The sequence below is a fragment of the Daldinia childiae genome, assembly GCF_008694065.1.
Source record: "Daldinia childiae strain JS-1345 chromosome Unknown Scaffold3, whole genome shotgun sequence".
Lineage (NCBI taxonomy): Eukaryota > Fungi > Ascomycota > Sordariomycetes > Xylariales > Hypoxylaceae > Daldinia > Daldinia childiae.
This window is the reverse complement of record NW_022984644.1, coordinates 4189781-4204317: the sequence shown is the minus strand read 5'-3', so window position 1 is coordinate 4204317 and position 14537 is coordinate 4189781. Positions and strand designations below refer to the sequence as shown.

The 14537-nt window shown below is 46.6% G+C and overlaps 4 protein-coding genes across 4 annotated transcripts; 3 read left to right on the top strand and 1 right to left on the bottom strand.

Moving 5' to 3' along the window:
* Nucleotides 1–596: 596 nt before the first annotated feature.
* Nucleotides 597–3996, top strand: GL218_03872 (RAB6A-GEF complex partner protein 1; the record flags this gene model as incomplete). The annotated part of the gene is made up of 3 exons (XM_033580451.1): nucleotides 597–1013; nucleotides 1079–3250; nucleotides 3298–3996. The coding sequence occupies 3 exons, from the start codon at nucleotides 597–599 to the stop codon at nucleotides 3994–3996; spliced, it is 3288 nt and encodes a 1095-aa protein (XP_033437001.1).
* A 721-nt stretch (nucleotides 3997–4717) lies between these two features.
* Nucleotides 4718–6114, top strand: GL218_03871 (Casein kinase II subunit beta-2; the record flags this gene model as incomplete). The annotated part of the gene is made up of 3 exons (XM_033580450.1): nucleotides 4718–4777; nucleotides 5339–5584; nucleotides 5638–6114. The coding sequence occupies 3 exons, from the start codon at nucleotides 4718–4720 to the stop codon at nucleotides 6112–6114; spliced, it is 783 nt and encodes a 260-aa protein (XP_033437000.1).
* Nucleotides 6115–7742: 1628 nt separating this feature from the next.
* GL218_03870 (Diacylglycerol pyrophosphate phosphatase 1) lies at nucleotides 7743–9121 on the bottom strand (the record flags this gene model as incomplete). The annotated part of the gene is made up of 2 exons (XM_033580449.1): nucleotides 7743–8874; nucleotides 8946–9121. 2 exons carry the CDS (start codon nucleotides 9119–9121, stop codon nucleotides 7743–7745), a joined length of 1308 nt encoding a protein of 435 aa, XP_033436999.1.
* A 3546-nt stretch (nucleotides 9122–12667) lies between these two features.
* GL218_03869 (Peptidoglycan-N-acetylglucosamine deacetylase) lies at nucleotides 12668–14195 on the top strand (the record flags this gene model as incomplete). The annotated part of the gene is made up of 4 exons (XM_033580448.1): nucleotides 12668–13041; nucleotides 13097–13264; nucleotides 13317–13652; nucleotides 13712–14195. 4 exons carry the CDS (start codon nucleotides 12668–12670, stop codon nucleotides 14193–14195), a joined length of 1362 nt encoding a protein of 453 aa, XP_033436190.1.
* Between the last annotated feature and the right edge of the window lie 342 nt (nucleotides 14196–14537).

Here is a 14537-nt window from a genome sequence, read left to right as displayed (position 1 = left end):
ATAATAGCTATGCCGTTACTGCGGAAAGAGCAGAGAAACAATTTCACGCCAATATATGGTGTTTCATGATATGTTTCGACAAAAGTTCAGCGGGTACTGAAAAGTTCTATGCTTTTTGTTGACTGTTGAATAGTTTGAGGTTGTAAATTTATTGTTTGAAGCTTCCATAAAGCTCGAGGTACAAAGATCTAGATGTACCTAGGTACCAAAAGTGAATGCCCAGGTGGCCCACTTTAGCTTGGGTACCTTAGGTAGTGCATCATCCTAGTCTAAATATCTGCTTAACCATATATCCTTATATCTTGAAAGATATTTCTATAACTGCTGTAGTCAATTATTATGATTTCCGATCGTACCTAACTGCTAGGTATGCATCCGCATACCTCTCATCAATGCACATGTATTTAGGTACTTTATGTATCAACCCGAATTAACCTTCCCCAGAAACTCATCCATCATCACATCTCGAGATGTTACCAACTGACGCATTTTTCACATAGCGGCACGATTGGCCGCTCATATTCTTATTATACCTTGTCTATGACTTACCAATACTTGGGGTATACGGATGAAGGTTCCAGGGGCCTGTATTAGCCATGTACTGGCCCATTGGAACTCCTAAGATATATGCGACAACCACCAGCCAAGCTTCTACTAAGACGAACTTCGTCATATCCAACGATGGCGTCTCCTCTATCGCCGCCGATAGCGACTCATTGTCGAGCTCTGAGCCGCCCCCTCCCATACTCCTCGACGAAAAAGACAGAACCATACCGGACACATATATACCACCTCTCACACCCGGTCTCAGAACTCCAGCTACTCCAGCTATAAACTCGGTCGAACATGACATCTATCATGACGGTAGCAGCTCTAATTCACAACAACATCTCTCAGGGGCTGGCGGGAGTACTATTCCAGCTGGAGATCCAATTATTGCTTTGAAAGTGTCTAGGACCGGTCATTTATTTGCCGTCATTACAGCCACTACTATGACAATATGGCAGACCAAAGTTCGTCCTTTATACAACGTTATATTTTTATTTTACCTGCTAACCATGGCAATGTCTACTCTTAGCCTACTGTGATCCAAGCCGTCGTCGTTCGATCCGAAGCGTCCATTAGATCCTACGGTACTAATGTCGCTCTCTTATTAAGACCCGATTCTGTTATCTTTGTCGTTCAAACAAGTTTAGGCTTCTTAATTACGTATTCACTTGCTACCGATGCCGAGTCCCGCGTCTATAAACCTCACTTTTCGGACCATAGCAATATCCAAAGGCGACGCCAAAGTCACTTTGGGGGTCCTGGTAATAATACACCCGACCAGATTCTGTTGGGTCCAGGTGAAGGAGCCGGGGTTCGTGATATAAGTCTCCGTTTTCGTAGGGTGATTAAGGTAGATGCCGGTATTGAACATGCTATTGCCCTTGACGACGAGTTAGTCGTCGCCACCAAAAAGCCAGCAGCTGTTCAATGCATCAAGTGGACCCCTGACAGCAGCGGTAGTCAGACGAGCACTGAGCTCGTTAGTCGCATGGGTTGGTTGGAGAAGAAGGTATCAATCAAAGAAATGACCCATGATCGGCCCATGAACCTCTCTACTTGGGTTACGAGTGACGGGAAAGCTTATGCTGTTCAACGAATCTCGGCTAGTCAGGCCAAAGATAACCCCGAATTCGACCCAAAGAAACTTTTCAAAGGATACTGCTTCCATTCGCCTCTTAGCAGCGGCGACCATGCCGTCAAAGCAGTCGTTAATGCCAGGTTCTCACTAATAGCTGTAGGCTGTATGGACGGGAGCATCCGCGTATACTCTGCTAGAGATTACGCGGGCAACATCCCTCCATCTCATGTCCACCGAATCCCAGTCTCGTCTGAATCGGCAGGTCCCTTAAGAACTCTAAGTTATTCCCCAGACGGATATTGCCTTTTCGCCGGTTATGAGGATGGATGGGCAACGTGGAGCGTGTTTGGAAAGACTGCCGGCCACAGCTTTCATAATAATCCCTCTATTACCACCTCTAATCAAGAGGGATGGTTAAGCGGCGTCACAGAAGCTAGTTGGATTGGCGGAGCTTGCGAGATATTGATGATTGCTCGTCAGAATGAATCCATCTGGTTGCTTGAGATGGCGCGGAGTGCAGTTACTGGTTGCTACACTCCTCCTAACCTCTTCCGTACCGTACTACAGAGTTCGTCTAGCGTTATGGTTTACCGGGGTTACGATCTCCCAGATCTCACCAGCATCTCCGCCGAGCCATTCCTTTGGCACAACGCTAGGATCCCCGCCAATTATCTTCTGAACCAATGGCCGATCAAGTGTACCGTCGTGTCTTCCGACGGTAGATACGTTGCGGTTGCGGGTAGGCGTGGACTCGCACACTACAGCGTTAATAGCGGTAGGTGGAAGACGTTTGCGAATGATGCCATGGAGAACGAGTTCCAGGTCAGAGGCGGGATGTGTTGGTATCAGCACATCCTCGTAGCAGCTGTCGAAGCAAATAGATCATATGAGCTCCGGTTATATTCGAGAGAAGCTGCTCTAGAAAGTTCAACCGTCATGTTTACTCAGCAAATGCCAGCACCTATAGTCTTGATTACCCCGTCAGGAGAAGACTCTCTATTAGTCTACACCTACGATAACCTTCTTTATCACTTTGTATTTGCGCCCGTTTCTGGTGCGATAAGACCCATACAAGTGGGACAAATCGCTTTCCATGGTATTGTCAGATCTCCCGCCAGAGTGAGGGGCCTTAGTTGGATATTACCCGAGAACCAAATGATCGATGGTGACCCCTCACAAGATGTCGCGTTTGCCTCAGTCTTGTTCCTGGTAGATGGAAAACTTGTTCTCCTTCAACCGTCCGTCAATAGCGAAGGACAGCTCAAATACGATATGCGCGTCATATCTCACAACGTAGAGTTCTACGTCAGCATGAGAGATCAGTATTCCGTTAACATGTTAGGCGAATCTAGTGCGCGGTTCTCTACAGAGGCCGAAGAAAACAGTCTTCGGAATTCGTTATGGGTATTTGAGGGTCACGAGTTGAAAGTCTGGCCTGATGTCCAGGAAGTTCTACGAGCTACTTCTATTGAGCCAACGAAAGAACTACCATCTACGGTCTCTATGCCTATAGACTTTTATCCTCTCTCCATCTTATTAGGTAAAGGAATCGTGCTGGGAGTTGAACCCGAATTAGTCCAACGACGAGACATCAGTTTCTCTTTTTTCCGTTTCTCTATCAGGGTAGGTAAATAGGTTATCCTTTCCCGTGCTAGGCTAATGGTCTTTAGACTCATCTTTTCCTCCCTGAAATTCTGCGTTTTTATCTGGTAACAAACAATGCTGCTGCGGCACTCAAATTGGCCCGGCAATACCAAAACCTCGAGTACTTTGCACACGGCCTAGAGGTACTACTCCATCATGTTCTCGACGAGGAGGTCGACTCGGCACCTAAACCAGAGGCGGCTATTCTTCCCAGGGTACTTTCTCTCTTATCGTCTTTTAAGCAATATCTAGATATTGTAGTTCAATGTACGAGAAAAACCGAGGTTAGGTCTTGGAGAACGCTCTTTGCATACCTACCCCCACCACAAGAACTTTTTGAAGAGTCTCTTCAACGCGGTTCGTTAAAAACGGCAGGGGGTTACTTGTTAATACTACACACATTCGACGAGCTAAGTGCAGCATCGGAGCAGTCGGTACGGCTATTCTCTCGAGCGATCCGAGAAGAGGATTGGGAACTTTGCAAAGAGTTAGCTCGATTTCTAGCGGCGATGGACGAAAGCGGGGAGACATTAAGAGAGGCAATGGAATTGGTCAACATTCGAGTCAAGCAAGAGTCGGATGATACAGACATAATGTCTAGACTTGAAGTGCCGCCTCGGAAAGCTAACGGCAGCTCCCGTATGACGAGACAGAACTCGGAGACAGGTTCCGACGCTCAATCAGCGAGCGACACAAGCAGCTTGGGCACAGCTAGTCCAATATAATAGAAGAGGTTGATTGGGATAAAATGGGAAAAGCGAAAAGTGGTTTTTACATTATTCACATGGTTATGTGCTAAAGGATCGTATTGTAGATGTAAACCTTTGGGTCTGGTTAGAATGCAGGCTTAGACTGGTCTGCTGAAACGTAATGCTATTGTTCTTAAAACCTACCTATCCCGCGGAGACGAGGTCTGAGTATATGTTCAAATAACTACATGACGAAAAGTTCGAAAAGTTCGAAAAGTTGATGAAAAGAGTTATCAATATGACCAATGATAAGTGAAGATTGATCTTTGGTCGATTATCTTAGGTAATCTTAGGTTAGTAATTGATGCTGTTGTATCTTGGTACTACTACGTACTGGAAAGGTACCTACACCTACATACGTATATTTTGCTTGGGCAGGTAGAGTCCATCTACATCCCCGGATACATCTGCGAGGCTGTTGAGGCTGAAATCTGGACCCACTGGGACTTTTCGAGCCCCCCCACTAGCAGCCCACTGAACCTTGACGGCATTTCATCAATTTTGGTCACTTGTTTGCGCCTGAACCCCTCCATCTCCGTATTCCCATACGACGCGACCTGAAAGCATTATCCATTATAAACCTCATTTCCTTATTTCCCATTCTGTCTCTTCTGTCACGCGGACTTAACCGCCCAGACTTAACGTCGTATCGACTATAAACCCAGCAGTTCTGTCAAGACTGCCCGACGACGTGGTCATGATGGACGAGTTCGCTTCCGAATCTGATAGTGACTACACTAGCTATTGGCGAGATTGGGTAAGTGCACGTGGTTCTTTAGAACCTTCTTCCAAAGCGAGTACGCAGGCGGTGTAGTGGGTAGGAAATTCCAATGGCACGGTTGCTTCTATCGAGAGCGCATTCCACTTTAGGAATACATTAACTCCTTTATCTTTGTTCGAGAGATATCCTTTGTTCGAAAGTATCGATGGCAACTTGCAACTTTTCCCCAGTATTTGATTCGTGGGAAACTCGTCTTCGGAGTACAGTGACGTTCCCTCTGCTTTTTACAAAAGAATTATATTATCAAGTCTATTTCTTTTTCTTTTAACCAGTATTGATCATGGGAAGTTCGCTCCCACCGACGTTTCATCCTCCAGTCCTTCGTCCTCCTCTTCCCGCATCAGTCCCACGAGAGTGTTCTACATTGTCTTTCTTTGAGAAATGGAAGCAGTCCACTGTCAGTACCAGAACGATTAGGCACATGCTCACCAGAGCTAGATTTCATCTCGATCTACGCGGACCCCAAATTAATATTTAAATTCCCTAGACATATCACCAGATATTATTATTATTTTGATGCTAATTATGCGCCCTTAGTTTATATCTTCACGCGGAAACGAGTACTTTTGCGAGATTGACGAGGACTACCTTACTGACCGCTTCAACCTGACTGGGCTCAACACAGAAGTACAATACTATCAGTATGCTCTCGATCTTATCACAGACGTATTCGACCTCGACTGCGATGACGACATGAGGGAGACTATAGAGAAATCGGCCCGTCATCTGTACGGTTTAATACATGCCCGTTACATTGTCACTACGCGTGGTCTGGCGAAGATGGTATGTTCATACCGCTTTATTGGATTATATATGGGCTAACTAATTCTTTGCAGCTCGACAAATACAAGAAAGCCGATTTCGGTAAATGTCCGCGAGTCTTCTGTCATTCACACCCGCTCCTACCGATGGGCCAGACCGACATCCCACATCAGAAGCCTGTGAAGCTCTATTGCGTTCGATGCGAAGATGTCTACAATCCGAAGTCCTCACGACACGCAGCCATCGACGGTGCGTATTTCGGTACCTCATTCCACAACATCATGTTTCAGGTCTACCCAGCATTAGTTCCCCCTAAGAGCGTCGACCGATACATACCCCGCGTCTACGGTTTCAAGGTACACGCCTCGGCTGCGTTGATCCGTTGGCAAAATACTCAGCGAACAGATATGCTCCGACGGTTACGAAAGCTGGAAATAGAGAGCGGGTTCAAGGAAGACGTGGGCGATGAGGATCTCGAAGAAGAGGACGAAGAGGAAGACGATTTGGAGCTAGAGGGAATGGAAGGCGATGCTATGCACGTTGTCGGTTAGGTTCTGGTTCTGACCGGATATTTTTTGTCTGAGCATGGCCACACTATCAACACTACGAGCGTATGCCGTGTCGGAGTTTATTCGTACAAGAGTCACAAGGAAATGCTCCGATACCTACGGCCAAATCAAAGCACGAAACCCTTCTATTTGTGTAGCACGATGTCTTGTCCCATGCCTTCAACAACGATTTTAATGTAAGGCACGAGTACAAAGTGGACGGTATAAGCGGTATTCATAATCAAGATGCAGATATGTTATTATGCAGGCGTTTGAGAAGGACTTGGCTGTCATTCCACGGCGTTTTACAAGATTCCCCCAGGATACCTTTAATAAAGTTCCTCACTAATGATATTTCCCTGTATACGGAATTCTCCCTTCGGATATAATATGATAAGGTGATATTGAAGACGTTTCTCAAGGTTGCTATGTCTACACGATGGTATCTCGGATTTATATTGATAACATACACGCACGTAGCGCCCTGCGCGATGGATAATATGATATAACATTTGATAAGGCCAATAGATATACAAGACGTAGCTAGTAAATAATCATTCTAATCTTCACTCTCCATGTAGATAGGTAGGGAAGCTAGCTATCCCAGACACCGTACCTATCGTCACCTCGTCTTCTTCCTCATGTCCGTCCAACCAGGGACAGAACCATGACGAAAAAGAAAAGAGAGGAAAGAATCCGTACTACGACGTCGTTATGGTTTCAAAAATTCTCTGCCCGGGCCAGCCCAAACAGAAGTGGTCAGGGAATAGTTTTCAACTAGCAAAAAGACGCACTCGGATTACTCCTCACTGTGACGCCTAAAGCCCGTGCACTAAGATGGGGAAGAAAAGAGGAAAAGGAGAGACTGAAAGGTTGGACGGAGAGGAAGGGTATTTATACATGTATTAGGCTGGTGAGGTTGCTGTTGCTGTTGCTGTTGCTGTTGTCCTAAATGTGTTGAGCTTTCCTCCTCGAGCCTAGCAGCTGCTAGGTTGTCTACTAGATATTGATGATAGGAGCGAGAGCTTTTGGTATAGAACCTTTCTATCTAGGTAGGTAGGTATCGAATGGAACCTGCGCTCTACCTTTCTCGCTAAGCAATTGCACATCACATACTTCGTAGAAAAGGGGAAGGAGATAAGGTACCTAGGCTTACAACTGTAATGACAGGATAGTAAGTGCTACCCCCGGTTAAGGAGCAGGAAGGGATGCTCGCTATTAAACTTCAAGGAGGGATTGTGTGACACACATGATAAGACGTAAGGGCGATGGCTGGATTCGTTACAACGAGACGCAAGCCACGAAGCCTGACACATCGTCCTACCCTTAGATAATCTCAAACTTTCAGACAAACCTTGATGATTTGTATTACGAATATCATGTACCTCTCAAACGCCTTATTAAAGTACCTAATGTCAGTCATCACAAGCAATCCAAGAATATCCCAGCTTGCCCAAAGACTCAAAGTCAACTTTATATTCCGCTGGTAATAATTCAGCTAGTTTGCTTCGTATCCTATCTATATGCACCCTTAATATCGTTTACAAGTGCGAAAAAGCCACCCTCGTACGCTGAGCAACCGGCCGAAAAATAACAACTCGCTTTCCTTAGAACTCCATGCTATTCCCCCTTCAAATCCTCTCGTCTGTTTGAGCAGGATTTCCCGAACTTTCCGCATGAGATGGAGCATCCACCTTAGTTCGATACCGCATCCCTAACTCGATATCATCTGCGCGGTGGCCCGTCATCCTCTCTACTTCGTCTCCGGGTTTCTCCCAGTGCTTCTTATCCGTGGCGTAGCTCCACGATCCTAGGCCCGCCCAGAATGCCTTGTCATGACTACGAGGTCCCCATGCCCATCCGGCACCAGCGCGGATCGGCATGTGATAATATCGGAATGCAAACCATGCGCAGATCGTTCCTATGATAAAGCCAAAGAGGATATCGAATCCGTGGTGTCGGAAGTCGAACCATCGTGAACTGGCGATGAATATGGATGTAAAGAAGGGGAGAACGGTTAGGAGGAGTAGGTATACAGGCGGGGCAGCTGCTTGTCTTCGGGTGGAGAGAACAGCCGAGTTATGGGCCCCGATCTGCTTAACCGTGGCTGGATCAACAGGAGAGGCAGACCTATCGATTTCCCGCTCGTTTCGCACAGCTTCATAAGACGTGTCGATATTACGCAGTCGCGACGGAAAAGCAGTAACTGCACTCGTATCGGCCGTTGCTGCGTCATGCGGCACGAAAGGCAACGTGATGGCAAATTTGCTGGCTAGGAAAAACGAAAGGTAAATCAAACCCGCAGCCGCAGAGCTGGAGTGTCCCGAAGGATAACTACGAAAGCCGTCGTCAAGTAGAGCACGGTCCGGGTTCTTGCAGATATCTGCACTAACAAGCTGGCCATTATATGGGCCGTCTAATGAACCGTCGTCGGCAGGCGTGTGGAACCCAATGATATATCTAGCGACGTGCTCGAAATCCGGTTGGCATCTGGATAGGAGATCCGGTCGCGGCTTTCCGAATAGGTTCTTCATGCCCTGTGTGATGATCCAAGCCGATATGAGGGAGAGGGCCAGACCTAGCCATCCCGTATGTAATTCCCATAATTTTCGCTTCCATATTAAAGACTTCGGAGTGCCCTTGGGAACGGTAGGGCCCGGAACGAAAATAAAAACGACGATTAGGACAACGGCGACGGGAATAACGGCGTTGCAGATTAACAGGAGTTTGGAGTTTACGGTCTCGTGAACGGTGAAAGGAAAGCTGTGGACGGTTAGCTAATTACACCCGCCGGTGGAGTTCCCTAACAATTACGAAAGGGGGACAATACGTACGATATATTAGGATCTTGTAAGCTGAAGGGTCTCTTGTTCGGAGTAACATTGCCCAGAATGACGCCGACGATGCCGACGACTATAAGTATTAACCAGTCGAATACATAAGACCCAATAACGACGAAGCTAAGCTTAGATTTACGGCTCTGGAAGCCTGAGGAACTGCGATCGGGCATTTTGCTGTAAGGATGGGAAAGCAAAGGAGAGATAGATGGAACAGCGCTGTCGCCCTCGGGCATTATCAATAACAATAAGATTGATCGTATCCGCTTCCCGCTAAGGTCTTAGATAACTTGGATACAGGTACGCATGTGAGTTATGTAGGTGTACATCAGATGACGATGCTTGTACGTATGTAGGTATGTATGGAGAAGGTGTGGAGAGATTTAAAAGTGCCCCCCGAATTTCTTGGTGTTTTGTTTCCCTGGTCACTGCCTTCGGGAGATTCCTTCAAACTACAAATTAATTGACCTTCCCAGAGTACCCAAATAAAAACCCCCCCAAATGCAAAACGACACAGCGTCTCGCTGCTAACGAATGCCAATGGAGAGATCGTCTTATGCCGCGCCTTTCAAGGCAAAGGAATAGGGAATTCGAGACGAGCCAAGCCTGATGAGGTAACAGGTCGCGTGGGTCCAGGGTCTTGGCTTAGCACCGTTGAATTTGGTTTTGTTTTTTTTTTGGGCGGGCGAGTTTAAAAGTATAGGGTACGGTTGGGACGAGCGCTATGTATGTAGGAACGAGTTTTGCCGCGCGGATGGGAGGATTCCCTTATATCGTTTCCCTTTGGGACCCTCGGGCTCCGTTTTTTATCTTATTACTAGATGCTAAACTAGGTCAGGTCGGCCGAAAACTGCCGCTGTCAAACAGTAGCAAATGTGGCAGTGTATAGGTAGGTAGGTATATGTAAGTGGCAGCGCAAGAGTGGTGCGTTGTGTAATAGTCTTGTTTAATGGAATTGTCTGTCCTCGTTATACTAGATGCACCCTTTTTTTGGTGTGTTGCCTCGGGTCTTAGACTGGTCTTACAAGATGTTTAGAGAAATCAAGATCTTCGTATAGAGGTGGCGATATCCCTTCGATCTAAAGTGAATATAGATGGGATTCGATTCGATTTATTAGGTAGTGTCTTGCATTAATAAGATACGGTGGTGAAGTGAAGTGTTCAGTAGGTATGTACACGCTAAAATATTATGCTGCTACAAGTACCTAAGGTAGGCTATGCTGTCCTATTCTGTACTATAATTCTATACTATGACGAAAACCGTCTCGTTATAGGAGCGCGCTTAGGTGTATATTCGCATGCTATATTTACCTATGTATACCTACCTACCTAGGTAGGTATATCAAATGACTTGTTGAAAGGCATAGGTATTCAGCGGTTACATTATTGCATCATAGGTATCTGAGCGTGACACGAGATGCGGGAGGTTACCATACCGGCAAAATGTGGTTTTGAGATATGATATTTGGGGGGTGGAATGATTCTTGTATCGGATATCTTTTCTTGTACGGGAATTAGAATCTTGCTTGGATAAAATATTATTACAATATTAAAAAAATGAAAGTGTGGGTAATAAGGTTCAAAAACGGGTAATCTTTCAGCACTAGTGGACTGGCCACCCACTAGAGCTGCTAGCTCAATCAAAACACTCCCGCATTGGTGGGGTGTGTTATGGTGGGGCTGGCTAGGAGCCTGGGGTTCGAGTCCCAGGCCTCCTAGCTTTTTTGATTTTTAAGGTTTTGGGGGTCACATGACCCTAATCCCACTTATTCCAACCAATCAGAGCCTTCAGTTCCAAGGAATCATTCCTTTCCCAGGAATGATTTTTGACAAAAGAATTATAATTTTATAAGGTATGGTATTACCCATTTTAACCATTATTATGGGTAATATGATAATCTACGCATGGAATCCTTCCTGAAACCCATACACTGCCGCTACGGTATTTTAACTTTACCGGCAATTAATACATAAGGTGAAAAGCTGCCCAGCTAAATTAAGACCATTAATGTACTGATATACCTGTCTAGGTACCTAGATACATGTTTAGGTACAGGGGGCAAGACAGGTCGCAATGGATCTTTTAGGTACCCTAACATTACGTGGCTTGCGTGGCTTAAACACAATAGTTCATAACCTGTGATGTCGACTTTTATACACGGATAGTTCACACTGCCACTCTTGGTGTCGCTTGGCCTCCGTAGTACGTGGTCGTAGAGACGTAATCGTATATTTCCCCCAATTTATGTAGGTATTAAGTCTTAAATAATATCCTACATAACTGACCTGTGTTGACATGGCTTAGGGCAAAAGCCCCATTTGCGTATGTTGAAGCGTCGCTTGGATAGATGTATTAGTAGAGGCTGATCTTTGTCGGTATTCGTTCATATCTCACTATACACAAACAAGACTATAAGCTAGCAAGGCTTTGGTTAATTTATTCCTTCTTCAATCTTAGAATTAAACCTACCATTGTGTATATCTTATGATATAATTATAGCTGTTGTATTCTCTAGCCGAATTGGCTGTAAAACTGTCTTGCAGGTTATAATTGGGGGTAGATAACGTCTCACCTCATTCTCTCCTGTCATGATCATTAGATATCATGTTCCAAAAGTAGGAAACAAACCACTTACTTATATATCTTAGTCATAACTCATTGACTAGGTAGTAATGGTGGCTTTAAAAGCATTTTTTTCATGTCAATTATCATTTCCGCCCTATTGCGTAGTACGACATAAGGAGAAAAAAAAACAATGTGATCTCGTATTTGGTGGCTGCAATAACGGCTTGGCAAAGCCAGCAGATAATTCACCGGCAGGCCTTGAACATGCATGTAACCTGCACGTTTCCAGCCGTGATGTGCTGGTTTCGCAGGAAATATCGATAGAAACCTGCAAGATGAATCACCCCTTTTGGTAGTTGTATTTATTTCTCTTACTAATATTTGGAGCAGAGGAAGAAGAAGTCCTAACCTTTCGCTTTTGAGGACGCGTATATACGAACTCAAGATTGTGATATGACCGATTGTGTAATGCGGTACCTAGTGTTCGATTCGCTTGTATGTAACATGTTGCTGATTCCGAGTTGATCAAGTAATCTCTTTGTACATCCTAGATTACGCAATCTCAGGACCGATCTGGCGGACTTGGGGAAGAGCCTCAGATTTATTGGCGATCTAGGCTCCAAAGATCCGCCATCACATCATCGTTCGAGAAATTCATGTTCATACATACCTAGGTACCTATAGCAACGTGGAGAGAATACGGACTTACTGACTTGTCCGAGCAATATAATTGGAGTAAAACTTTTTATATGGTCCGTCGTATGCTATCTCGCATGCAGCCACGATACCAGACTTTTTCGTTGAGTTCCCCGACGCCCATGCATGCACCTGTTTTTTTCTTTTTCTTTTTCACGCTGGCCCATCCCATTGGGATGACCCCTATTCTGCCCCGGGTCGTAATTCCCGAGCTCCTGTGGCTCTGTGGCACGCCGCCGTCGTCCGAGACGAAAGCTGAGATGGATAGATGACCGTACCATCCGATTATGGCGCCGCCCTGAATGGTCAGCCGCACTTGGTGTAAATATCTTATGAGCGGCCGACTCCCACGTACCTGAAAATTTTCTGCTGTTCAACCCCCGTCTGACAGACACCACCATTCGTTAGCTTCCCACATTCGCTCATGAACACGCTCGCTTGAGAACTCTCTTCCAGGATGTATTCGCGCACCCAAGTGTTCCTCGCTCTCGCAGGTCAGCTGGCGATTGGCTTTGCCTTCGTGCTGCCTCCGTCGCTGAGCCACCGCGATGTCTCGCCCGACCTGACTTGCGGGAACACGGGGGCCGGGACAAAGGGTTACACATGTTCTGATAACCTGTGCTGCTCCCAGTACGGCTACTGCGGCAACAGTACGGATTACTGCGCCACTGGCTGTCAAGAACAATTCGGCCTGTGTAGCGGGTCCGGCGGCGACGGAAACGGATCTGGAGACGATGGTGACGGTGGGACTTCACCGGATTTAACGTGTGGGAATACGGGAGCCGGGGAGCATGGGTATATCTGCCCAACTGGCATGTGCTGCTCTCAGTAGTGAGTAATTCGGGACGAGCTTCTTCTTGGACTCCGTATTGACATCTATGCTCAGTGGGTACTGCGGTAACTCGACTGATTACTGTGAACTCGGGTGTCAATCTGCATTTGGAACGTGTTCGCCGGACGGTGGTGGGAACGGTGGAAGTTCCGGCGATGGGCGCTGCGGACCTGATTTCGACGATCAGGTGTGCGGTACGACGGAATGTTGTTCTATTTCCGGGTAAGCTCATCCCGTCCGTCGAAGATATTTGTTGCTCATGTATCGCTGGTAGATATTGCGGTACCACTTCTGATTACTGCAATGCTCCGGATTGTCTCTTCGAATACGGACCGGCTTGCGACGCAAATAAAACTCCCAGCGGCACTAACACCTCGACATTATCCCGGTCTCCCCTCGGAAGCGTGGCCGTCGGCGGCGTAGGTATCTACGACTGTCAGAATGACGGTGATGTAGCTCTGACTTTCGACGATGGGCCTGGCCAGTACACATCTGAGCTCTTGGATCTCCTGGCGCGGTATAGCGCTAAAGCGACGTTCTTTATCACCGGCATTAATAACGGCAAGGGTGAGATCGATAATACAAGTCTCCAATGGCCGTCCATAATTAAGTGAGTACTACCCACATTGCCAACCAGTGAACTTGACTCCTAACGTATTTTCTGCCCAGGCGCATGCACACCGACAACCACCAAATCGCATCTCACACGTGGTCGCACGCCGACCTAAGCGCCATCACGTCAGCCCGACGGCAGGACGAGATGATCAAGAACGAGATGGCGTTCCGCAACATCCTCGGCTTCATCCCGACGTACATGCGGCCGCCGTACAGTTCGTGTACGAAAGCCAGCGGGTGCGAGGACGACCTGGCCGCGCTGCGGTACCACGTCATATACTTCGACCTCGACACCGCGGACTACCTCAACGACTCGCCGGACTTGATCCAGAATTCCAAGGATAACTTTGACCAGTTTTTCGTGGGCCTGTCTCCCGACTCGGACGATGCCCTGGTCATTTCGCATGATATCCATGAGCAGACCGTGCATAACTTGACCGAGTACATGCTCAAGGGTATTCAGAGCCGAGGGTATAAGGCTGTAACCGTGGGCGAGTGTCTTGGGGATCCTGTCCAAAACTGGTATAGGGAACTTTAGTAGTAGGTGCTGACTTCCTAGGCCTTGTCTCTGGGGTTGTATGTTGTTTTGAAGCAGGGGCTGGGACTTTGGGCCTTGGATATGATTCTCTATAATATTAAAGTTAATTATATGTGTCAATATGTTTTAGTAGAGATACTTAGCCAGAACATCTCCGTAGCTGTTAATAGGAGGAACGTGATAAGAAGTCTTCCACCTTGATATAATAGAGATTTAGCTCATGTCGAAGAGGGGGGTATGCCGTAAAGTCGCCTTTTTCTTACTCTAATGTTTAGATAAGATAAATAAAGGCGGCGGTGAGTTGTTGAGTCTTGAGGGAATGGTCGATAGAATACTCTACTA